Consider the following 24,790-nt stretch of genomic DNA (forward strand, 5'->3'; position numbering starts at 1 on the left):
TAAAGAAAATGCCCAACTGAGACCGTGAGTTTTTACAGTATTTTTAAAAGCTCTGATTTACAAAGTATTGAGTTGATGTTATTTTCTGTAATACATGATGACTCAAATCAGGATACAATGGAACTAACATCATTATTGGGCTTAAAGCATCAACATATGTAAGATACTAGTGGCCGAGGAGAGGAGAAATCTCATGACGTTCTTTCTGGTTTGTGAAAAACATTGCCTTCTTGACCTGATGTCACAGGCAAACAGTCTTTCTTTAATCCATGGAATACAAATTATAATTCTCATTTAGAAAATTAATTGATCTGTGTTTATTGTGACAGCAATGGGCAGCAGACTTTGCCAAGTTACACTAAGCCCTGGTGGCTTGAGATCATTAGCCGGGCAGGTGACAATCATATGAGTCAGGCTCCTATAAAATAATCTGTCCCAAACAGTTTATTAAGTCATTTCACCACCAGCTAGAGCACACTTCATCATGTCACCAAACTGTCTGTACAGAGCTCCTCACCTTCCTGCTATTAGTACAAGCCAATCCCAAGGCCACAAACAGGCTGACAATTGATATGTTTCAAGAATTGCTTTTGATAGTTCTAGAAAATAAGTAATTAAATGGCTCCAATTTAAATATTCATAAGCCATACCAATCATTTGATTGATTGATTGATTTAACATTTGTGAAGTTCACCAGCAATTTTAAATTAGAATTAATGAGCATTTACCAGAAAAAGGAAATGCCCATAAATCAAAAAATTTAAAATTAAAGCATTAAAGAAATATGAACTGTGTGAACATTTAATTTTGTATAATGGTTAGTTGGATAATTTTGACTAAATCATGTGCTAGCCAAACGATAATTAAATCATTACAATGACTCTGCTGAGTACAGTGGCCAACTATGTCTTGTAAAATGAGTAGCATAAATTACCTTAGTTTATTTTTGGCTTATCATATCACAATAATTTCTCATTCAATTTTTTTGTCAAAGATTTTAAAGTCAAATTTTAATTATGGTCTGTATTCTTCTCACACTATTACTACTGGCTGATTTGTCTTCTGTTGGATAACAAATTTTAACATATTATTACTGGAGTTTTATATTTTGACCTACTTAAAGTGGTATGCTTTCCTAGGACTTATTTTTATTTCTATTTTAAATGTATGATTATTTTTTTCTGCATGTATTTCTGTGCACCACATGTATTCCTGGTGTCCTTGGATGTATGTCAGATCCCCTGGATTTAGAGCTTAGTTGGTTATGAGCTACCACATAGGAGCTAGAACTGAACCCGGGTCCCCTCAAAGAGCAGCAAGTGCTCTTAACAAATGAGCCATCTCTCCAGCCTTAACGGGGTGTAGGATTTTAAGAACAGTGGATTTGCATAATTATATATACCTGTATAGTTGAAAACCACTAAGAAAATAAAATCAGCCGTCTGCTTGCCCTTGCTGACTGCGTATCACACAGCCCTGTTGCGTGACTTACAGTGTTTATTTCCCTGGGAAGCCGCAGGCTTACTGACGTGAAAGTGAAGCTTTGCACAATGTGGCATGTGTTTAGAATTTCCCCGGCAAAGAACAGTAAAGCCACACATAGCAGACTCTTCCTCCCAGGGATACTCAGATACCTTTGATGCCAGGATAGTTTGAAATGGTAGCTATCAAGACAGTTCATTTCTTCGTGTTAATTTACTCACTATGCCTGTTCAGTCCTATTCCTACTAGAACACAGATTTTAGCAGCTCAGTTGTCCTTTTAGAGCAAGGATAAAGATATTGCTGACGTAAAATATGCATTTAATTTACCATAGTTACCCTCTTGTCTTCACAGCTCCTGGGTCATTCAGAATGGGACCACAAAAGAGGGCCACGGGGATCCCAGGTAAACATCCTCTCCTTCAATTTTCCAGTTTCTGTTTCCTAATGATTTGAGGAATGAGATTCTGTGAAATTCAAGGAATAATAATCAGCAGACAGAGGAAGAGGCGAAATAATCATGCCATTTGTTTTTATTTAAGTTAACTGTAATTAAAGTCTGGATTTCAAGACCCACAGGCAGATGTCAGTCTTTTCCTCCGGAGACCTTCCCGGTTTCCCAGATTGCCCCGTGTTTACGTGAATGTGGACTTTGTATTTACCTCGACTCTGCAGAATTCATTTTGATCAACAGCCTGCTCTCTTGATTTCATTCACTCCCTTTGATAAGTTTCCATGTATTTTCTTTCTCCCCTCCTCCATCTTCCTGTTTCTGGTTAAATATTCTGAAATACAATCAGGGGTGAACTCTGAACTAATTAGAAGATTTTTGAGTCTAAATTAATTGTCGAAGGAAAAAGAAAGATGAAAGGACCTATTATTTTTGAAAAGAAACAAATTCTAGACCTTTCTATATTACCAGACTGTTTTCATTGTCTTGTTTTATGTCTTAGGCAGAGGGAAAAGCTTCCATGACGCATTTATGCTTTTTAATGACCTAATTAGACAATGTGGATATGTTTTTCTTCCATAATTACATTGCCTGACAGAATAAAGGCTGTGTTTCACACTCAGAATATCCTTTCTCCTCCAAGTATATTTTGTAAAGATGTAGAAAATATATTTTTCTTATAACAGCCTCTGTTAACCTGACTGTAAACATGACAAAAAAAAAACGTACATGGCTGGAAATTCTTAACTCTGGATTCACGCTTCAGTGAATTATGTAGTACATGTATGTTCTTTGTCAAATGTGGGCTGCTCCTGACTGTATTTCAGGTAGCTATCTGTGCATGTGTCACCACTGTGTGGGTATGGAACTGTTCACGTAGGTCATAGGGAAAATGAAGTCAAGTCAATGGATAGCTTCAGTTCTTATCTTAGAAGCTGTAAATATTTTTTTACTTCAACCAATGTTTATTTAATATTTTTTAGAAAAACTATTTTAAATGAAATATTTCTATTGAGAATATTTAGGTAAAATATCTTACTGTGCATATAGTTTTAGTAGCAGTGCTGTAGTGAAAAATTTAGATAATAATGTGAATCTATTTTCATAGAAGCTGTGATCCTTTTTCTATACCAGTTGGATGAATAACTAATATAAACAAGCTCACTTAAACCAGGATTATCCAAAAGAGTATGTCTTCTGCTTTTTTCTCCTCTTCCACTTTCTCTGGTACTTCTCACTCTGTTCACGTCTATAATATCTTAAGTCACAATTTTCTTCAAAATTCCTGTGGATAATGGATTGTTCAGACTAACAGAATAAGTGATTTGCATGTTTATGATTGCAAACCAACAATAAAAAGAAAAGCACAGGACTGCGATATGGCTCCGTGATTAAGAAAAATAACCAATCTTGCAAAGGACCTGAATTCAATTCCTAGCATCTCCATTGAGTGAATCAAAAATGCCTGTAACTCCAGCTCCAGGGAATCTGATGTCTCTGGGCTACATGGTCACTCACACATATAAATATGCACACATACACATAATTACATGTTTAAAAGATTTATTAAAATAGTTAATAAGTAAACAGTACAAACAAGCGCATAGTTTCTGATTATTACTGCCCAAATGCTTTGATGTTCAAAATAGCCAAGTAACACGTTGAAGACATGTACTGCCAAAAGAATATAGTAAAATATCTACATATATTTTTTAAAATATCTTTCTGTCTATGGCCATTGTACTATAATTTATATTAAGGTTGGACTTGGTCACACTCTTATGTAAATTATAAAAGATAAACTCCTGGCATCATGTTGCCATTATTTAGAAGAATAAAAGAAAACTCAGAGTCAAATTATATTCTAGGTATTTTATATACAGCTTAGAATTATATGCTTTAAAGTGATTTTATAAGTTTCATAAAAGTTGGATGACATTAGAAAGCCTTTCTAGTTCTGAAAATCCTGAAGGAGTTAGCCTGTGCTTCAGGAAATTGCATCAAGTACAACAAAGGCCTTTTGTGCCTTTCAGCCCACAGAGTAACTCTTTCCAATGTAGGATACAAGCATCCCACTTTGATTCTTCAAACAGTTAATGACAAACCCTCCATCCTTCAGAAATTCCAGAAAAATAAATGAAGCACCATGTAGCACCTCCTCACTAATTCTAATTTCTTTCTATATTGCTACCATAAAATACCAAAGGCGCCGGGTAGAGCGTTAATCCCTTCTTCTCTTACTGTCTTTTAAAAAAATGTATAACATTCTCAAGCAGTTCAACTTTTCAAAGGTAATTCCAAGCAGGCTTTATCTGAATGCATATCCTTTAATAGTTTGCTAACACTCGAAGGCCTTGGTGAAACCTCATCTCAGTTTGGCTTAATTTAGAATGGCTTGCAAGCACTAACTCTAAGTGTGTGGTGGTCGTGGCTCGAAGTAGAGAAATTGCAGGGTGTGGAGAGATGGCTCAATGGTTAAGAGCATGTAATGTTCTTGCAGAGGGTCCTAGCATCTGTGTCAGGTGGCTAACAACTGCCTGTAACTTCAGCTACAGGGAACCTGAAACTGCTGGTCTTGTAGGACATGATATATATATATTATATATATCACACACCCCACCCTCACAGATCCATAATCATATGTATGACTAAAAAAAATAAAAATGAATACAACAGTGTTTCTACTTGTAGTTCCCGGATAAGGCCTCTGGATAGAAAGAAAGCCCAGTGAATAAACAAAAATGTAATGGGATTTTTGTAGTTCTTTCTGCCTAGTAGGATTAGCACTACTTAATAGAACTGGTACCAGCAGGACTGGCAGAGCATTAGATGTTAGGCAAGCCTCCAGAAGTGCATAGAAGGGAGCAGGAAATGAAAGTATTTCAGTAGCAATACAAACTGGGACATGTCTGGGTGTACGTGAGTTTCCTTTGTAGCATCTCTTTCAAAACCTATTGGGTAAGTATGCTACAGGAGGCCCTGATGTGAATGCCACACAATGTTTGTGGGATGAGTGCTATCACAGGAATTACTCTACAGGGCTGAGACAGAGAATGCCACATGGTGTTGATGAGATTGCACAGAGATGTAAGGAAGGCCAAGGGTTTGAACACTGAGAGATTCCGACCCATAAGCAGAGACCTTCAAAGGGAAAAGGGCCGCTTCAGTGTGGGTGCTGGCAAGTGACAAGCCGGGATGGTAATTCCAGAAGGAAGCGTCGCGTGAGCACTCACGGGACCATTCTAGCTGCACTGGCTCCAGGAGAGAGTGAATGTCAAACTGGAAATGCCAATTGCACATGTGACAATCTAACTACAGCAGCAGATAGACTCCCAGAAGAATACTTGAAGAGAAAAACAGAAGAGAGGCCACTTCTTGGGAACTAGTCACTGGTAGTGCTGAGAGGGAGCCAGAGAGGGAGGTGCTGGTTGCACGCGGACTCGGAAGTCAGCAATGGGATAAAATGAGTCAGAGCTGAAGAGTGCTGTCTGAGAAAATAAGGCCAAGACCACAGGCTCACGAGAATGAAAATCGCGGGAAGTACCTTTGGACTGGCTAGGCGGCCAGTGAGTGTGAGCTTTTGACAAAGAAGCCATGGTAGGGAGGAGACTCTAGGAGTTGAACCAAAAGGAGGGTAAAATGGGAAAGCTCTGTTCAAAAAAAAAAAGGTGGAATTGTGGAGAAAGGCAGCGACAGGACTAAGTGAAATGCGAATTACCCATAATTATCAGCAGACACAAAACACAGAACCAAACAGGCTGAAGCAGCTCCAAGGCCTAATGGCAGGGAAAACTGCTGTCATGGGACAGAATTCAGCTCTGTTCAAAGGGCTCCCTCTGGCTCCTGTGTGTAAGGGGTGTCAGGTTTTCCTTCACACAGCCCACCTCTTCTTCCCACTTCATCCCAGCCATCCAGCCCATGCCAGCAAAACTGATCATATAGTCTCAGGTAAACAACATTGGAGAACCATCCCCCCAAACCAAAAGCATGCATGGGAAGGCTTTGGAAAAGTTGTAAGATATTTGTCCCACGGTGGAGAAGAAATGGGGATGAATCTTTCAAAACGGTAAGTAGGCTATCAACATGAGGCCTTTAACTTCTTTTGGGAGGCAGGGTGCTTGCGTGCGTGTGTTCGTGTGTGCGGGTGTGTGTGTGTGTGTGTGTGTGATGTAACAGGAGATCTTGAATTGATGATGTAGATATTTACCGACTGACTCGGTGTGTGAACATCAAGAAATTCTAGCAGAAGCAGAAGTGATCATTCACGCCTGTCCCCCCAGCATTTAGAAGAGTGAGACTAAAGGGTCACATGGAATTTGAAAGCAGGCTAGGTTAGAGGGCAGGATCTCATCTCAATAATTAATGAATTGGTAGACAGCCTAGAAGAAACTGGAAAGCTTTTCATTAGCAGTGCATACTGTTCTGGATGATAAACTCTAGTGTGTTTTACTCTAAGAAAAGCCTGACAGGCTGAAGAGGTGATCAGCAATTAACAGCACACAGCACTCTTGCGGAAGAACCGGTCACCACAGAGGTGGTGACTTATACTCTCTGAGACTCCAGTTCTGGGAGATCTGATTCCCTCTTCTGGCCTCCATTGGTCCAGGCACACACATTGTGCATGCATACATGGAGACAAATCTTCTCTAATGCCCTACTATTGCCTCCACTCATACGAGTCATGCAAATGGAACTTACATGCATGGCAACAGAAATACTCAGGCATGTAAAGTAAAAAAAAAAAGTTAACTTTTTTAAAAAACAGGAAAACATGCATATGCAGGATAGTGGGAATGCCTTCACTGGTAGAGTACTTAACTCCAAACCTGATGGTAACTTGAACTCAATACCCAGAACCCACACATTAGAGGGAATGATCCCTACACGTGGCCCTCCATCCCATGAATGTGAACAAATATACACACAGTAAACACATGTATTTTTAAAGGGAAAACATGAACATACTTCAGGTATTTTTAACCTTTGAGGAATCAAAATCGAATAAAGTAATTTTCATCTTCATATCTTTGGTAGCAAGCAATTTTTCTGAGCGTCTACTTTTATCTATAGTTAACCTTAATCTGTACTGGGCTAGAGTTGACTTTTCAACTCCTAGCTACTTAAAAAATAAGAATTTTCTCCAACTCATCTCCATCCTTCATGGTCATACCATATATGCATTATTTCAGTATTTAATATGTGAAACTTTTATTGAAAAGCATGCCTGTCTTACTCTGAATAAATTTCATCACCTACTTGCATATCCTTGTTTAGAGTCAGCAAGAACTTTATTCAAGTCTGTTTGTTTTGTAGTCAATAATTCTCTGACTTCATCCCTCAGCTAACAGGTTTGCAATTAATCTTTCTTGTTTCTAGTTTTTGCCTTTTAAAGCATCTGCTCTCAATTGTTAGATCATCCAAATATAGGAAAAATGCTAAATGATAAATAAACTTCCAGAATCACACAGAGATCCTTCATGTGGCATCGTTCCCAGTAATACCACATGAAGTCAGGGCATGACATTCTCAGAAGGCAATTATGGTTTTTTTCCCCTTAAATTCTTGATGAAAATCTTTCCAGTGAGAAGTAAAGAGAAGCAACAGAAAATTGCCATCCTACAAAAGGGACCTCTGTGGAAGGGGGAATTTCAAGGACCCGAAACTTACTTATCACTCAGTGGACGGTCCAGTGGGAAAGATCAGTCTGGCTTGTGAATCAATGAACTTCCTATCATTTTGACAAAGAGGAAACTAAAAGACTTTTATTCATCAATAAGAACTTACAGGTTCTTTTTTCCCCACTTTGGTGTATTATTGATGTTCTCCTGACAGCCAGGCTTTGTCAGCAAGAATGTAGGCTGAGGCCTAACAACAATTATTGGCATGATTGAAGTCTTGCTGTAGATGATGAGACTCTGCTTTCACTGTTCATAAGTAATTGAATTTGTAAGTGTACAAAGCAAGGAGGTAGCTGAACAGATTGGTGGAAAATGTTATTTAGTATATCAGGCTGTTAGTATGCTTCAAAGCAGCCTCTGAACTATGTTAGTGGTAGGTACTTAATTGTCTGTGGCATCCTGGAGATGCCAGCCTGTGAAAACTCTAGAGCAGGAAGCAATCCGCTAGCCCAGTTAGCCTTTACATCTTTAGGTGTCCCAGCTGAGTTTGCTGGGAAGTCAGTGTAACTCACGCCTCTATAAGTCTGGATATGCTGAGAATGTCTGACTCACTTACGCCTTTGCCAATAATGTAGAATTCAGTAGCATGTCATTTACTTTAGGGGTTAAATAATTTATTTTATTTCTTTATAAAAGAACATGAAGAACAATACAGATGTTTTCCAGATTGCTCTGGAACCATGCCACATAAATGTATTAGCGTTACTTCCTCTTAATACATTTTAGTATGATGCCCAGCCGCATTTCCCAGGAATTCGTTATGAGGATTCAGTGTGAGTACAGTAGGAACCATTATTCCATCTTCCAAACGCTCCTGTCAAGTGTTACTTCTTACTAGCTTTTCATGTCCTGGGTAGAGTTCACTGCCAGGGTGACTTTTTGCACAAACTCAGTGTCTTGCAGTTACATTCTTTTTCTTTTTCACTTTTCAACAACCCTATCAACTTAATGATTGATTAGAAATCATTCCAGTTATTGATTCTGTTTTGCGATACTTTTCCAGTCAAGATTTGGAGTTGTGGATGGTTATATTCTTCCCAGTGTGGATGCTGAGAACTGAACTAGTGTTCTCTGGAAGAGCATCAAGAGGGCTTAATCACTGAGCTGTCTTTCCATATCTACTGTTGCGTTTTCTGTGTTTGTGTCTGGTGTGTTGTGAAATTTGTTTAAAATTGCTTCTGCAGAGTGGGATCATGCAACAAATACATGCCTGGGTTCCATGCATTTTAGGTAGGACTTTTGAGATCTATGCAGTAGTGACCAGAAGGGCCACATACATGCATACATGCATTCATACATAACTTCTGTTGTCAGATAGATCTGTACTGTTTGGACACTCATTTTTGAAATAGTCTTTATTTTGTGAAATTTTTAAATCTCATTTAATCACACTGTCTACAGCTTCCATGCTGTTATAAAAGTGCAGGTATTTCTTGCCTTTGTCCTCTGAGATGAGGAAATAAATGAACTAGTACAAGCATTTTGCATACAAGTGCCTATGACATGAGTACACAAATTCTGGAAACCAACAGGTCTGAAGTTGTTGATTTTTTTGTCACCAAAAACACGAGAGAGAGCTGTGTTGGCTTTAGAGCCATTTGCCTTATCTGTGCATTGTGATGTCTGGCAGCAGGAGACAAGGGCAGCCCCCTTTTTCCGATGGTAACAGCAGAGACATCTCCAAACATGGCCAAGTGGTGTCTGGAAAGCAACCTTTGGTGGCGATTATAGCATAGTCCCTGCTGGTGGTGGAAGGGAAGTGGGAACTGTGGACTGATTAGCTTTGGCACTTCACCTAAGAATGTGGGGGTCTGATCACTTAGTGTTCTCCAAGGCACAATCTCAGGTTCAGTCTCTACATCACACTTCACTTTCAAGGGTCATATCCTTGTGGAGTAGTTTTCTCACAGGGGGATATAACGTCTGCAGAAATTATGGGGAATGGGTGTTGTCTACATAGTTACACACTGAAGTGACTAATGGGAGTGGCCCGGGAGACGAGGTGTTTCTGCCATGCAGTGGCTGCATGGGTGCACGTGCTTCTGTGACCTGGTGAGTGACCTTGAGTCCATCACTCTTTGCTAAAAGCCTTGGTCCTTTGCAGAGGGCATCAATAAACAGGAATCAAATGAGTCCACGGAAATAAAAGGGAAAATTGCCGTCGGCAGCTGTGCTTTCCTTTGCACCCTGTTTATAGATGAGTGGACATGCCTAATGCTTATTGAATGACCGTCTTATCTTGAGGGCTGATGGCATCATTTCCGTGACACATGCAATGCCTTATGAATGTTTTTGCTAAGTCACAGCTTTGTAGGACCTTATAAAACTTCCAAAAAGCGATGGGAATGTCAGGCACGGGTGATAGTTGCTTGTCTGAAGGGACTCTGACCAGAATAAGCAGCTATTGCATTTACCAAGTGCCCAGAACAACAAAACTCACTTCTTTCAGCCCAGTAGTTCCTGACTACTCTTGCAGTTGACGCTGCAACAAAAAGACAATGAAGGAAGATAGTATTTGGTTTTTAGAGTCTTCTAAAATAAGTATACAAATTCTGTTAACAAATTTTGCAGGTATACAGTTTTCTCTTGTACCTGCCATAAAGGCAAGAGAAAAAAAATATGGTAACTTCAGAGTGGGTTCATTTTATCTTTGTGTTGTTGAATCTGACAAATACATTTTAAACACTGTATGATTTTATATTATTGGTGGCATAGAGCAAGACATTTTTCAGTGATTGAGAGAATGTACTATGAAATGGAAATTGGAAGTTATTCTTTCCAATAAAACTGTAGGGGGAGAGATAGTTCAGATATGAACATATTCTCATGTAAGTAAAAAAAAATCTCAGGCAATTGTGTTACAGCTAGAATGATTCATTGGCCACAAAATGGCACCAGTGGTGGTGGAGTCAGGTGGTGAGTAAGAAGTAGGTTAGCTAAAGAGGGAGGCAGGAGAGTAGAAGAATGGGGAATTGTCGATTTTTACAGTGGCTCCAGACATGTGTCATCCCAACAAAAGACAGAGAGGTAGCATGTTAGCCTTTCCTTGGTATACTTTTTAAAAATTTTACCCAAGAGGGGAAATGTTTTCAGTTAGTCTCTTGTTAATGCATAGACAGTTTTATGTACATTTCTAATACTATTGTGATTGAATTTATGGAATGAGGTTTGTCTTTGCCCTCATTGTAAGGAAAAAACTGCAAAGTTATTTAATAGCATCCATGACATATTTCATACTGTCACCAAAGACGCTCTCTGTCCTTTTAAAAGGTACTACATTGGATGGGTCAGTGAGCCAGCATGTGATAGCACTTACTGCCAAAGCATGAAGACCTGTGGTCAGTGTCCACAACCCATGGAAATTTTATCTGTGACTATAGATTGCTTGGCGTTTCTGTTCTCGGCATTTAAAGCCTGACTTATTTAGCAAAGAAAGCAGAAAATACAAGGACATATCAACTATTAAAACCATAACAGTAGATATTGATGTTACAGTTATTTTAAAAGTCATACGAATGGAGTTTTTGTCAGTTGGAATTTTTTAGGGTCCAGGTATTTGGGGTTTTGGAGTGTGTGTGTGTGTGTGTGTCCATGTATGTATATGTGTGGTGTATACATATGTATATATTTGCATGTGTGGGAAAGTGTTGATGCATTATGCAATAGATAATTCCTGAAAAATTCTAGAATGTTGCAAGTTGAAGTTTGCTCTTACTGGAAATCCACGGGATATCCAATAAGAACAAATCTTGAGTCAAAATCATTTGCTGAGAGCCCCTGTGGCTTCATAGCTAAGTTCTGGTTTGCATTTCTCACTTGTACCCCTGCAACTATTTCCAACCTGGAGCTGTGCAACAGAGCTATTTTCTTTTCCATTCATGAAAACCCAGAGTTGTTCATGCAGCCTCAGTGGCACACACCTCTAGGGTGAGTTAAAAAGAAGAATGTTTAAGGAAAAAAGCAGCTAGTAGCATCATCTTTGAAAGGTAGCAGACTCTTGATTCTAGAAGGGAGGGTGTGAAAACCATGAAATCACGACTTCTCTAGGCAAGAGATGAAAAGAAGCTCACTATCAAAGATGATGGAGCCAGGCACAAGTGGTACCTGCCTGTAATCCCATCATGTGGGAGGCAGAGGCAGGAAAACCATTGCAACACCAAGGCCAGCTTGTTATAATATATTAACTTACAGTTGACGTGAATAAATTGTGCTGAACTGCTGTGTTTAAGAAATATTGGTTAATTAGTGACATAGCAACCTTCTAGTGATCAGTGAAATATTTTTTAAAGCTTAAATCCTAAGGCTGAGAAGTTGTGTGTTTAAAACTATCTCTATGCTCTTGGACTTGTTCTATTTCTAAAGAGTTCTGGTTTCAATGAGTTTTTCTCATTTTAATATGTGAGATAACATATGTTGGGGAGTGTTTTACTGCTTTGTAAGTCGACATCTTGTTAGGAGTAGGAATTTCTCATGTTGATATGGAAACATATGTAAGACTGAGCACACAATTTATGCCTGTAATCTTAGGTCACAGCTGCTGAGACAGAGAGTGTACCTTCAAAAGGCCAGTCTGGTCTACACAGTCAGATGCTATCTGAAAAAGATTTCAAAACTAAGATTTTTTTAAAAGATGGTAGGATCTTGTCAGATAGCTTAATGGGCAAAGGTACCTACAGCTGAGCCTATGACCTGGGACCCATATGATTGAAGGAAGGAAAATATCCACTCCTTCAAATTGCCATTTAACTTCCTGTCACGGAAGATCTTCTGCATGTGCATGTATGTAGACATACATAAGCACACACACACAAGCACACACATATACAAGCATGCACACACACACACGCACACACACAATTAAACATTCTTAAAGATGATATTTAAACCTTAGTTTTAGGTACAGCACCAATTCTCAATCCCAGAGCTCATGGGTCCCCGCCCTTGCCTCCAGAGTGCATGGGTGTCCCCCCCATCCGGCCCTTGCCTCCTTACCCCCTTGCTTCCCTTTGCCCTTTCCCCTCTTGTTCCTTATCCCATGAAATTTTTATGTGCAGAGGTAATCCTGCCTCCTTCCACTCAGGGAGTGGGAATTTACATTAGGACTTTAATAGAAACCTATGACACATGATGGGACCAAGTTTTCCACTATGTTTTGTTGTATCTTTGGCTTTAAAAATCCATGGAACAAACTGAACTTGGCATTGCTATTTATGCCCCAAAAGAAGAAAATATATAATTTTGCCATTTCTGATGTTGGATCTTGGCACTGTGGCTGTTGTTTATGGAAAAAGACAGGAGAGGAGAAGCATTATTTTAACCCCGAGGATAAATAGTCGTATCTAAACGAGGTTTCCTTAAAAAGCACTTGTTCCACTTCTCCACTGATTATTAACACAGAAATTGCTATCGATCCAGCATAAGACGAAAATGGATTTATTGTGTTACTTAAATAGCAGAGTGTGCTTAGTGTATGCCTTCGGTTATGGCGTCATTATGACACGCCATTTGCATACACCTTGTTTCTGACCTGTGTATAGGGGGCCCCTTCATTTTATGGTGGAGACTTGCGTTATTTTTATAAACTTTCTTTTAGCCTCATAGAGAATTTTTATGAATATATATAAAATGAGCACTGTTTTAATAGAAATGAGTGCTGCCATGGTTAAATATCCTTTTCTAGCACTTGTGGGCATTACTGGCTCATTTACATCATTGTGTTTGTCTAGAGAGACTCAGTATCAACTGTTAATAGAGAGGAATGAAGACATGAATAGAACATGAGGTATCAAAATACTGAAAGCACATTCTCCTTTGATCTTTTGCTATAATGGTGAGGATGAGGGTTATTTTCATAGAATAGATTCTTTAAGCTTTGATGAATTTGTTTTCTAGGGGGAATTTTGTTATTGTTTCAATAAATATTGAGCAGTCCAAAATGTGAAGATCTAAACCTGTGTTAGTGTCTACCACAGTGCGTTTCAGAGGTGGGTTCTTTAACTCTGCCCTTTCCTTGATGGAAACTTTTGTGTATAGAAAAACCATGAGAGGCTGGCTCTTAGCTGATTTCTACATGGAGCAAATTAGCCGGTTCCTTGGAAGGTACTTTTCAGTGGTCCCTTTCACGACTGGCAGGTCCACTCAGTATCATCTGTAGACCTGACTAGACTGACAAGTCCTGAGATGCTTCTGGACAACTTCATTTTCATAAGTTTCACAGGCGAAAAGTGGGGTAACTATGTTATATCACCTACAGGTAAGGGCAAGGCTGTGAATAGATGCTGTATCTACAATGACCCTTGTTGTAGCAAATTCTGCGGTTACACCTGGTTCATCTGCACATTGAAAGGAAGGATTGTATTTAAGATTTGTATCATTCACTTCTTCATTAGTCAGGAGAAGGCTAATGGCATCCTACGATGTCACAGAAAGAAAATTACAAATGACCAAATTCAGAGGCAGGGAAATGACAGTGGAAATTGATGCAGGTTTATCTTAACATGTAATATCAAAGCAATAACTTTTTGTAAGTCAGTAGATCCATATATATCATAAAACACATGAAATGTGCCACCTAGAGTTACACAAAGGGCAGTATATGTTGTGACACACCTGGTTCTTTTAGTCTTTACATCTTCTTCTACACTTAGAAAAGGTATCCTAAAATCTAAACATGTTTATACCATTTCAGTTAGCCATGGAAAACGACACAATTATTGTTATTTTTGGCTCCCAGTTTTGTTTTCGAACTAACCAGTATCCAAAGCAGATCAAATTTCATGACTCTGGAGAGCATTAAGCTCTTTCACTACGTTGCAGCTTTAGTAGTGTGTTTCCTGTGCCTGTGATAAGTGCTGTTTTATTCTTTACCTTCTTAAGTCTTCTTACCTTCTTACCTTCTTAAGCAGCTCAGACATCTGAACCACACTCTCCTGAGTTGTCTACATTTTCATCTCCTACATATGTGTAACTTAAAATGTTGTATGGAATTTTCTAAGTTGAGGTTCAAATTTCTTTGAATCTTCTTGTTTGTGTCTCATAGCAATTTATCATTCAGGATTCCTTCAAGAAATGTTGAATGGGTGGAGAGATACATTGATGGGTGGGTGAATGAATGAGTGGGTGAGTGGAGAGGGTGGATGTGTGGATAGAAGGTTGGATGGATGGGTGGGTGGGTGGGTGGGTGAGTGGGTGGGTGGATAGATGGATGAAGCGAAACCACAGGCATCTGAACACACAGACTTTCCTTTAGCCTGTTTTACAAGTTGACTACAGTGGGGCCTTGTTGTAACTGAAGGATAGCTAGACATTTTATCAGTATTTCGGAAGTTTGTTTTATGAAATTGAGAATCACTCTAATAAAATCTGAACTTTAAAACATATTTTATTGTGGATCAGACATGGTTATAATATTTTCACATTGTAGTGTGAATTATATATGGTGGTAAAATGTATGAACAACCCTTCCATCCTATAATGATTTCCAATCAAAGAAGGATAGTTGAAAATTTTAAACCAAAAAACAGAAGTACAGAAAATAATCCAAAACAGGCTTGCTGTGAACTTGTTTAATTTAATGCTCGCAAACGGCCCAATATCAACAGGTCTTCTCAAAGATTTGAAATGGTCTTAGAGGGATAGCAGTGCTATTCTGGAAGGTTAAACAGAATGTTTTATTAGCTTAGACATCTTGAACAAACTCTCAAGTAAAAATCAAACCAAAAGATTACAGTGCTGTGAAACTTCATTATTGTTATGCAGTGACATTATACTTTTGATATTATCTTTCTGCATTGATTGCATGTTCAGAACTTTTGAGGTTTTATTTTATGGAAGAACATAAAACTATGGTCATAGACCTAGAGAGATGACTCAGAGGTTAAGGGTACTAGCAGCTCTTACAGAGCATCTGAGCTTCAATTCTCAGAACCCACATCTGGCAACTCAAAACTGTCTATAACTTCAGTACCAGAGGAATCCTATATCTCTTCTGGACACTGTGGGCACTATACCCATGTGCACATAACCCCCCCAACATACACACACACACAAATTTAAAAATAAACATTTTTAAAAGTATGATCAAAATAATGAGAGGAAAGTGCATATCTGTCAAAAGGATTACTCTAAACAGACTTTAATTTATAGCTGAAATATATAAGTGGTTGGGGTGATTTGGGCATTTGGTACAAGGATAGTTGTTAATGTAGTCACTCTAACTTGGTAAATAAAGCATGCAGTTTTTTTCCTCCATCCCCTAGTAGTTGCTTTTGTCAATTTATGAAACTCCTATCTTCTTGATTTTACAGGAAGGACTCTTAACCACTAAGCTACCTCTGTGTAACCTCCATTCCTAAGTATTAGATTTTTTTCATACCACCTTTTATTGATTGATTAACTGATTGATTATTTTTATTTACATTTTTGTGAGGCCCGTAAAAGCCAGAAGAGGGCATGTGATACCCTACAGTTGATGCTAAAGGAAGTTGTAACCACCCACTATGGGTACTGGAACTAAACTGAGATCCTCTTCAGGAACAGCAAGTACTTGAAACTGCTGAACTATCTCCACAGTCCCCAGTTATCAGTGTATGGGAAACAAACATTTTAGAATTGTTATTACTAAACATAATAGTAATTTCACCCAACAGTAATGTACCAATGCAGCTTCTGCCAAGCCTGCCTTCCCTAAAGAGATTCTTTATGTACAGAAAATGAGCTAGTACCAACATTTCAGTGCACTGTGGATGCACAGGGCTGTTTAGCAGGATGGAGCCTAAATTACTTCTGAATTGGTGTGGCATCTTTGAATGTGATGAGTAGCCATCAATTTGTGCCAAGTCCCCTAGCTACCTCATCTTAAAGCCACTTCTATGAAAGCCAAAATGATAATTATATAATATATACTTATATATTAAAATATAATTATACAATTTGTCTGGGATTTTATGAAACTTCATACTTTTAAAGTTTCACCTTGCACGATTCTCCATGAACTGGGATGCTAGATAGGTGTGACCCAGAAGATAACGGTCATGGAAGCAGTAAAAATGTTAGTTCTACTGGAAGATGTAAAAGTTACCCAAAATGAGAGACTTCTCTTGTCAGACATGGTCTTCTCGTTCATTACATTACATTCACACTGCACACTTGTTCTCGATATACAGTCTTCTGATTTTCTTTTTGAGATAGACTCTCATCCTGTAGCCCACTCTAGCCTTAACCTTACTGTATAGCCTGGGACAGCCCTGAGTTCCCAGTGATTCCTCAGAGTACTCATGCTACCACATCTGAGTCAGTACTCCGGTGAATGATAACTCAATATCATCCCATTTTATCATCCTGATTCTATAGTAGACACTACGCTATCGGTGTCTACTGTACCGGAGGATTTGTCAAGACAGGGTGCCTGGGCCTTCTCTTTTATCTGATCCAGTAGAATGAGTATCTATGTTCTGGAAAAATGAGAATCAATTTGCAAGGACGTCTGTTTTAAGGTGATATATCTAGGGGATTGAGAGATAGTTCAGAAGCTAAGGAGAGCTTGCTGTTCTAGCGGAAGATCTGGGTTCAATCCCTAGCTCCCATGTTGGGTGGATGGCAATTACCTGTAACTCCAGGAAATTAAATACCCTTCTTTGTTTCAATAGGGGCCCACACATTGGGTGGCAAACACAAAAACAGGCACACATTCATACATATTAATAAAAATAAATCTAAAACATAATACGAGTACATCAGCCCGTAGCATTTTCTGTCCATCTTTTTCTACTCATCCTGGAAATACATTAGCATTATCTCTCATCAAGGGAAATCCCTCTCTGTCAGGCTTCTTTCTACTGAATTATCATCAAATACCCTCCCTTGTGCAGGCTTTCATGATATACAAGAGGGGACACCCTGACCTACAGATTGGAAAATCTTCCTTCTGACTTGCTATAAATGTCACTTACCATTTTATTTATTAGGTCAACTATGATGACTTGAGCAAGATAAATTGTCTGAAGATTCATGAAGATGAATACTTCATCATCCATAACGCACTTCTTGATGATTTTCTGGGGGAACATTAATTTTTGGTGCCTACATTTTGCAGAAACATATTAAGAAAAAAATGTCTGTACTAACACTGAATTTTTAATTGATATTTTAAGTTGGAGATCAAGAAAGACATTGCCTTCTGTAAATTTTTGAATACTTAATAGTTATTTAGCTATTTCATTAGAACTAATATATTAAGTTTTAATGTAGAATTAATTAAAATTGAGCTTTAAATTTTCTAGTTAAAAATAGGGGGAGACAACAGAGTGCTTACTAAGAATTTAAATGAAATTAATTTTATTTTATATACATAGAGTTTACAACACAGTTCTTCTACAGTTTGTGTGTTGGCTCATTGCCTGGGTAGCCTTAAAAGCCACCCCCTGCTACTGATTACATAGAAAGGAGAATTTTAGAATCTGGTCTGTTATGTGCTATTCTTTAATTGAAATTTTAATATATTAGTTCTAATGAAATAGCTAAATAACTAATGTTCCAAAATTTACAATTTTTTTCTCTAGCTTAAAAGATTAAAAAATTAATTTAATTACATTATCTAATGTATAATATATACTAATCTTTCAACTTCTTTGCAGTCATCTAAAAGCTTCTTCCATGCATGTGAAATAAAATGTTTTTTTTTATTCTTTCTGAGTTAGATCACAAGATTCTGTTGTGAAAATTCTTTCATCTGTGTATATCTATCGTCTGTTAATCATTCGTCTATGTATCTATCATCTATTTACCTGTATATCATCTGTTATCTATCATCTATCCTGTCTATCATCTACTTATACTCTCTCTGTCATCTCATCCATCTGTTTATGTATCTATTGTCCTCCAGCTGCACATCCATTATCTATACGTGATGCTGACAATAGAACCCGGGCTTCTCGAGTGGGAGACACACAGTTGTGCCCGCACTAAGCCACACGCCAGAGCCCCCACCCCCTTGTCTTCCTGGAGCCCCAAATCCTCCTTTGACTTGGTAGATGTGTTCTAACTGTGAGTTGCAACCTGGTAATTTTCCTTTGTGCTCCTTAAAACTGAAGTTACATGCAAAGACCAAACAGACAGCAATAAAAGTGCAGAGAGAGGTGTAGTGGTGCCTGCCTATATATAATCTCTGCACTTGGGATAGGAGCTGCAGTTCAAAGCCATGCTTAGCTCCATAGCCAATGCCAAGCCAGCTCTGGGTATGTGTGACCCTGATTCAAAACGGAATGAATGAATGAATGAGAAGGAAGAAAAAGAGAGGAGAGGATCAGGGAGAAGTTGGGAGGAAAGGAGAGGAGAGAGCTAGCCATCATTTCCATGTTTTCACAAATCAAAGGATTTACACCTAGTTTTGCCACATATCAAAGTCTTGTTATCACATTAATACTAAAAAATAATTCTGAAAATAATTGAATTTTAGTATCACCAACCCTTTCATTTTAAAAAATGTGTATTTGTAATGAAATATTATTCTCACTTTTCTGAAGCAAAAAAAATTGTAACATGATTTGTCTCAAATGTTAAATCACTTGTGACTTTCATATTGTAATGTTTACACAAAACTACCAAACATTAGGTTAGCAATAAATTTGCGGTAAAAGTGACCAAAATGAAGATATGACAACTAGCCAGAATGAAGATATGACCATCCTGAAATGCAGGACTACATGTGAACTGATTAGAAACAGAGGAGCTCCGAGCTGTATGTAAAACAGGAAACCAGGGTCGCCGTGGTCATACATGATGTGCAAGGACCAAACTCTTTTACTATCCATAAACATACAAATGGGGATGACTTTTTAAGCATGTGGTATCATCCACCACTGAAAATGAGACTAGACAATCTTCACTAAAGCATGGAAACTCACAAAAGTGCAATTTGCCAAGAACAGAACACTGTCAGTTACCTAAAGATACCCCTGCAGTGACAGCATTGTATACCGTTCCTTAGACCCCTGCTGTTAAAGGCAGGCTTTGATTTTTCCAATTTTCAAGTGAGGTCTGTCCAGTTAGAATACGATATGAAAGGATCTGGAAAGTGTGACATGAAATCAAGCAAAGGAGTGAAAGAAACAGCTATGAAGTAAGAATCATGTGGTTGGTTGCTTTTCAGTTTATGCCTTTAGATCTTTAAATGCTTTAGTTTTCTATGTGTGTGACTGTGAGTTTAGGTATAGTGGGGTAGACCAGGTACTGCTGAGTCCGAGGGTGGCAATGTCATGCTGTCTCCTCAGAAAGGCCTTCCAAATCATCACTACACACCAACATGGCCCAAATTCCATAGTCTTGCATCTCTTTTAGTGCACGTAACGTGTAATGATTTTTCTCTGCAAGAGGACACAACCTTTCTGTGCTGTGTTCACAGTTTGCTCCCGATGTCTAGCAAAGTACTTGGTACATTGTAGCTAAATAGTTTTGCATAAATTTGCATGTATATGTATCTACATATATGCATGTATATGTACATGCATGTATATGCCCACACAGATGGGTGTGAGAGCAGGTAAGCATATGTATCTCATGAGGTACGTACCAGTAACTACAGGCAACAAAGCACATTTGGAAACAACATAAATCTCATATCCATAGAGACAGCTTCATTTAGATACCGTTACCATCCCAATATAAAATCTCACTTGTAGTTATGAAGTTTGCAGCATCCGGATTAGTGGTATTGATGTGGATTTTTATGAGTGCTTTTTTTTTAAGCTAGATGGGGATACTCAGATTCCACAAGTGGACAAGAGGCAGGACTTGCACTCTAGCATGACTGCACCCTAGACTCTGTCCTCTACTGGGGGAGTTTTAGAAGAGGCAGACAGGTGTTTGTGCTCATTCTGGTCTCCAGGAAGAACAAAGACAAGAACCACACAAATCTTCTGTGTGATGGGAGAAGTCCTTCTGTGTATATGTTTGTCTGATTGGTTGATAAATAAAGAACCTGTTGGCCAGTAGGGAGCAAGATAGGTGGGACTAGGAGTCGAGGAGGATTCTGGGAAATGTAGTCAATAGTGGAGGGTCACCATGTGATTCCAGGAGGAGAGGACACATGAAGCTGCGTCCTGGGTAAGAAAGAACTCATAAAAATATATATTAGTAATTATGGGTTAATAATTAAGTCAGAGCTACCTGACAAGAAATCATAGCAAACGATCAACAGCATTTTAATTAATATAGTTTCTCGTATGTTATTTGGGGTCTAAAGCAGCGATGGGACACAGGCAGGAATCTCACAACACCACCTCCTAGCTTCTGGATGCTGGGATTAAAGGTGTGTGTCACCACTGCCTGATCTCTATAGCTTGAGGCTGACTTTGCTTTTCTGAATCCCCGGGCAAGCTTTAATATATAATAAATAATACATCATTACAAGTCTGTCCATGCTTTGGATGTGCTTTGGTAGCCTTTGACATTCTTTGGCCTGTGGGAAACTCGCCCTAAACTCTGTTCATTTTTACTTGCCTTTCTCTGTATGTGCTTACCAGATTGCCTCTCTGTAGAAACAAAGCATGCATTGCATGAGGGTCACCCTAATGAGCTCATTTTAATTCCATTGCTCTTTGAAGACTCTATCCTCAAATAAGGCCACATTCTGACTTACTGGGCATTAGAATGTCAACCTATAGATTTGGGGAAGAGAATCAGATACAGCTGGGGTTTGTGTGATAGCATCTCCACCATATTTAAATGAGGCTTCCATTTACTCAGAGTCCAGTTCTATCCCTTGGGTGTGGTGTTTCTGTCTCCTTTAGGCCCAGACATCTCCCAATTTAGATGCTAATGTTTGAGCCTATGCACCTTTGTTGACAAAACCTAGCAGGTATTTAATGAGAAGCGTCTTTACTGTCTTCACACTAAAACAGACAGTTGAAAAGGCTGCGTTTTGCTAAGTTGCTCATGCGAGTATATGTCACATCAGTCCACTAAAGGTTATGTGATGGGTGTGATAAGCACATACTCAGTTTCTTTCCAAGAATAAGTTGTGCTGGTTTTTTAATTCAGCATCCCCCACAGATTGTGCTGCTCTTGGCCCCTCTAGTCCCTTTTCCCATGAGCAAGTGTTTCATGAAACAAATGTTTCCAATTGTCATCCTTCATGCACTACAATCCGGAGTGACTGCGGTGACACTTGGGTACTATTTGCCAATCTCAGTCACAGGCTCATTTTGTCTGCCTCTTGCCTTCTAAGACACCATGTGTTTCAGTTGTCTTTCAAGTTCCTGTGGTGAAATGCCTCACTAAAGCAGCTTCAAGAAGGGCTGTTTGGGCCTGCAGTTTGAGGATATGGGCCATCCGAGGGGAAAGGCATGCTGGCAGAAATGTGGGGCAGTTGATCACTGTGCCTCGGTCATGAATCAGAGAAACCAATGCTGCTGCCCGGCTCACTGTCTGCTTTTTTATTAGGGTTGAAACCTGAGCTCATGGGGTGGTGCTACTCCTATTTATATCAGATCCACAGTTTAAACTTTCTGAAGACATTCTCATAGATGCACCCAGAAGTGTGTTTCCATGGATGTACCGAGAAGTGTGTTACCACGGTGATTCTGATGACGATCAACCAGTGTACTGTGTAACACTGTCATGTGTTCATGTCACATGTCCTGACACTCAAGACTGATTCCTCATAGCCTGCCAGGAGAACCCTATCTCATCACACATGTGCGTGAACATGGATGTGTGTGTGTGTGTGTGTGCATATATGCATGTGTGCGTGCGAGTATGTATGTGTGTGTCATACTATATTTCCAGGTGCCATTTCCTGAATGAGTGCATTTTTGGTTTTGCTGCTGTTCTTTTTTAATGGCCCTGAGTGCATACTCTACCACTGGGCTATACCTCAGCCCCAAATGTCTTTTATTCACTTAATACAATAATTCAGGCCTTATCATAGGTAATGTCTTATTACATATCAGTAATGTTCTAAGACTTGACCTGCCATGCAGAGCAAACAGTTGCCAGGCAAGAAGATGATGTAGGCCAAGGCCTTTTGACGGGGAGAAAAGCACTAGAAATGCCTCCATAGGGTTGTTTATTCACAAAGGAAATGGCAAAGCTTCAGCAAACAGCCTACTGTTAGGGATATAGAAATGGGACCATGCAGATTAGCTCAAAACTTAACACATTAAATCAGAATAATTAAGATCTGGTGGTGAGGTAGCTTAGCTGGTGGAATGTTTACCTGACATGCGTGATAGCCTGGGCTACGTCCCCAGCACCGCATCCCCTGGACATGGTGTCACGTGCCTACAATCCCAGAATTTGTCTGAGGTGGAGGTGGAAAAGTCATTCCTTGGCTGCATAGGGAGTTCAGGGCCAGGAAGGGTCTTTTGAGATCTTGTTGACAAAAACTGGTGTCGCGTCTGCTGCGCGGCCTGTGTCCGAGAACGTGCGGAGGGTGTCGGGGATTGACAACACAGAGACTTGCTCAACGATGTAAAGAAAACTTTAAGCAGGCCCCAAAAAGGTTCAAGAAAACTTCCCCCAAGAAAGGCTCCCACCAGAGAAGCTTCTGCTCTCTCCTCTCCCCTCGCTGGTTCTGCCCTGACCCCAGAAACTGATCTGGGTGTGGCAGAAGAGGCGGTTAGTCTTTGGACAAGGTCGAGCTCAGGGTGGTTTCTGCCGGCAGGCCTTTCCCAGGAACTTAATGCCCCCAGGCATTGTATTGTTTTTAGTAAACATGTTTTTAGTAAACATTGTCTTACAGCTGCCTACTCCCAGGCAGAAGGGGAAGTGGGTCTCTGCTCAAGGTCTGGTGTTCCCACAATTCACCCCTTTTTATTTTTAAATGAGGCACTCCTGGCTTAGGTCAAGTAGGGTCACCCTCCCTTTCCCGTCCTTGGGGGACCTTGAACCCCTGTCTTAGGTGGGAGGGGTCTTCCCCACAAGTTGCCCGTCGTCGGAGACACCACAACTTTAAATCATCTGTAACCAACCTTCATGGCTATCGGGATTGCCATGGGCTAGGCTAAGCAATACTTGGTTACAGATCTCTTGCCTCTGGAACAAGGCACGTTTGAGCCCGGCATAAAGCCAGAATGCCTACCGCCATTGCCACCATTCCCAGGACCTCCATTGACATAGCGCCTCTCCATCACCGTACCCATCACCAGATCTGGGCCATAACATTCTACCAGCCTTCATCTGTTACAAGGGTAGCATGTACGTGATTTACATTCTGTTACAAGGGTAACCCGCATGTGACTTAGATTTACAATTTGATAAAGTTTACAATTGTTCCAAGATCTGCTCAGGAAAGCATTTAGAAAGTGCACTTGCACAGATACATTAGGTACAATCATTGATGTTACACATGTAGCATTATGAAAAATATGAACAATAGGCTTGTTGCACTATCCACAGAGCACCAATTTGTTCCTGTGGTGATGCAGTTTGTTGATTTAACATCAGCTGATTATGCGACTTGAGTCAAAGTCTCCTTTTTGTCACATTAGGACAAGTTGCATCTCTCTAGAAAAATACACTGGCCTAGTCGTGATTCCAGAAACAGGAACCATCAAGTCTGATATTTCAAGTGACCATGTCCTGTTCAATTACTGAAAAGAGGCTTTTGCCCCTCATCACAGTCCATACGAATGTCCAAATATTTTAAATGGGTCCTTTTTTCTCTGTTGGCTTCACGATGAAAACTCTCATGGGTCCGGAAAGTTGATGCAGCAGGTCTGTTGAGAAACTGGAAATCTCGAACCGACTGTTTTCTTTCTTTCTTGGGCTCTAGATTCGATGACATCAAGGGTCAGGAACACTGATTTAGGAGATCTCACTCAAACTGGCTTAGGTAGGCTCCCATGGTCTCAGGTCCAGTTTTTCTCTGCTCCATGCATCTCACTAAATGGTCTGACAGCTGCCGAAGCTTTATTCTTTTCCTGCAAGAAAACACAAACATGCCCTCGACCCCAAATTAGGGTCTTCTCCACTGTCTAGTGCATGGGTGTCTCCATTTGACCTGAGCAATAGTTGCTCAAGTTCCATCATGTCAGAATCTGTCTGAAGCTCACTGGCATTCACATTATAAAATTTTTAAATGAGGAGTGTATTATTTGATGAGTCATGTGGGGACTGGGGACATTATTCCCCCTTTTTTATTTTCTAAAAAATTTTTTTTGAACTGTTGAAGCTGGACCATA

At 39.5% G+C, this 24,790-nt stretch overlaps 1 protein-coding gene across 2 annotated transcripts in view; it reads left to right on the forward strand.

Moving 5' to 3' along the window:
• The window catches only part of Pde3a (phosphodiesterase 3A), a 272,622-nt gene that overhangs the window by 154,170 nt on the left and 93,662 nt on the right, over positions 1–24,790 (forward strand). The window contains exon 2 of one of the 2 annotated variants that reach the window (XM_005072911.4): positions 1,837–1,887. The exons of the other annotated variant lie outside the window; for it this stretch is intronic. Within the exon in view, the coding sequence (XP_005072968.1) occupies positions 1,837–1,887 (51 nt within the window). The remainder of the gene's footprint in view (positions 1–1,836; positions 1,888–24,790) is intronic. 2 annotated transcript variants of the gene reach the window in all.

Source organism: Mesocricetus auratus, unplaced genomic scaffold, assembly GCF_017639785.1.
Source record: "Mesocricetus auratus isolate SY011 unplaced genomic scaffold, BCM_Maur_2.0 Super-Scaffold_100001, whole genome shotgun sequence".
NCBI lineage: Eukaryota > Metazoa > Chordata > Mammalia > Rodentia > Cricetidae > Mesocricetus > Mesocricetus auratus.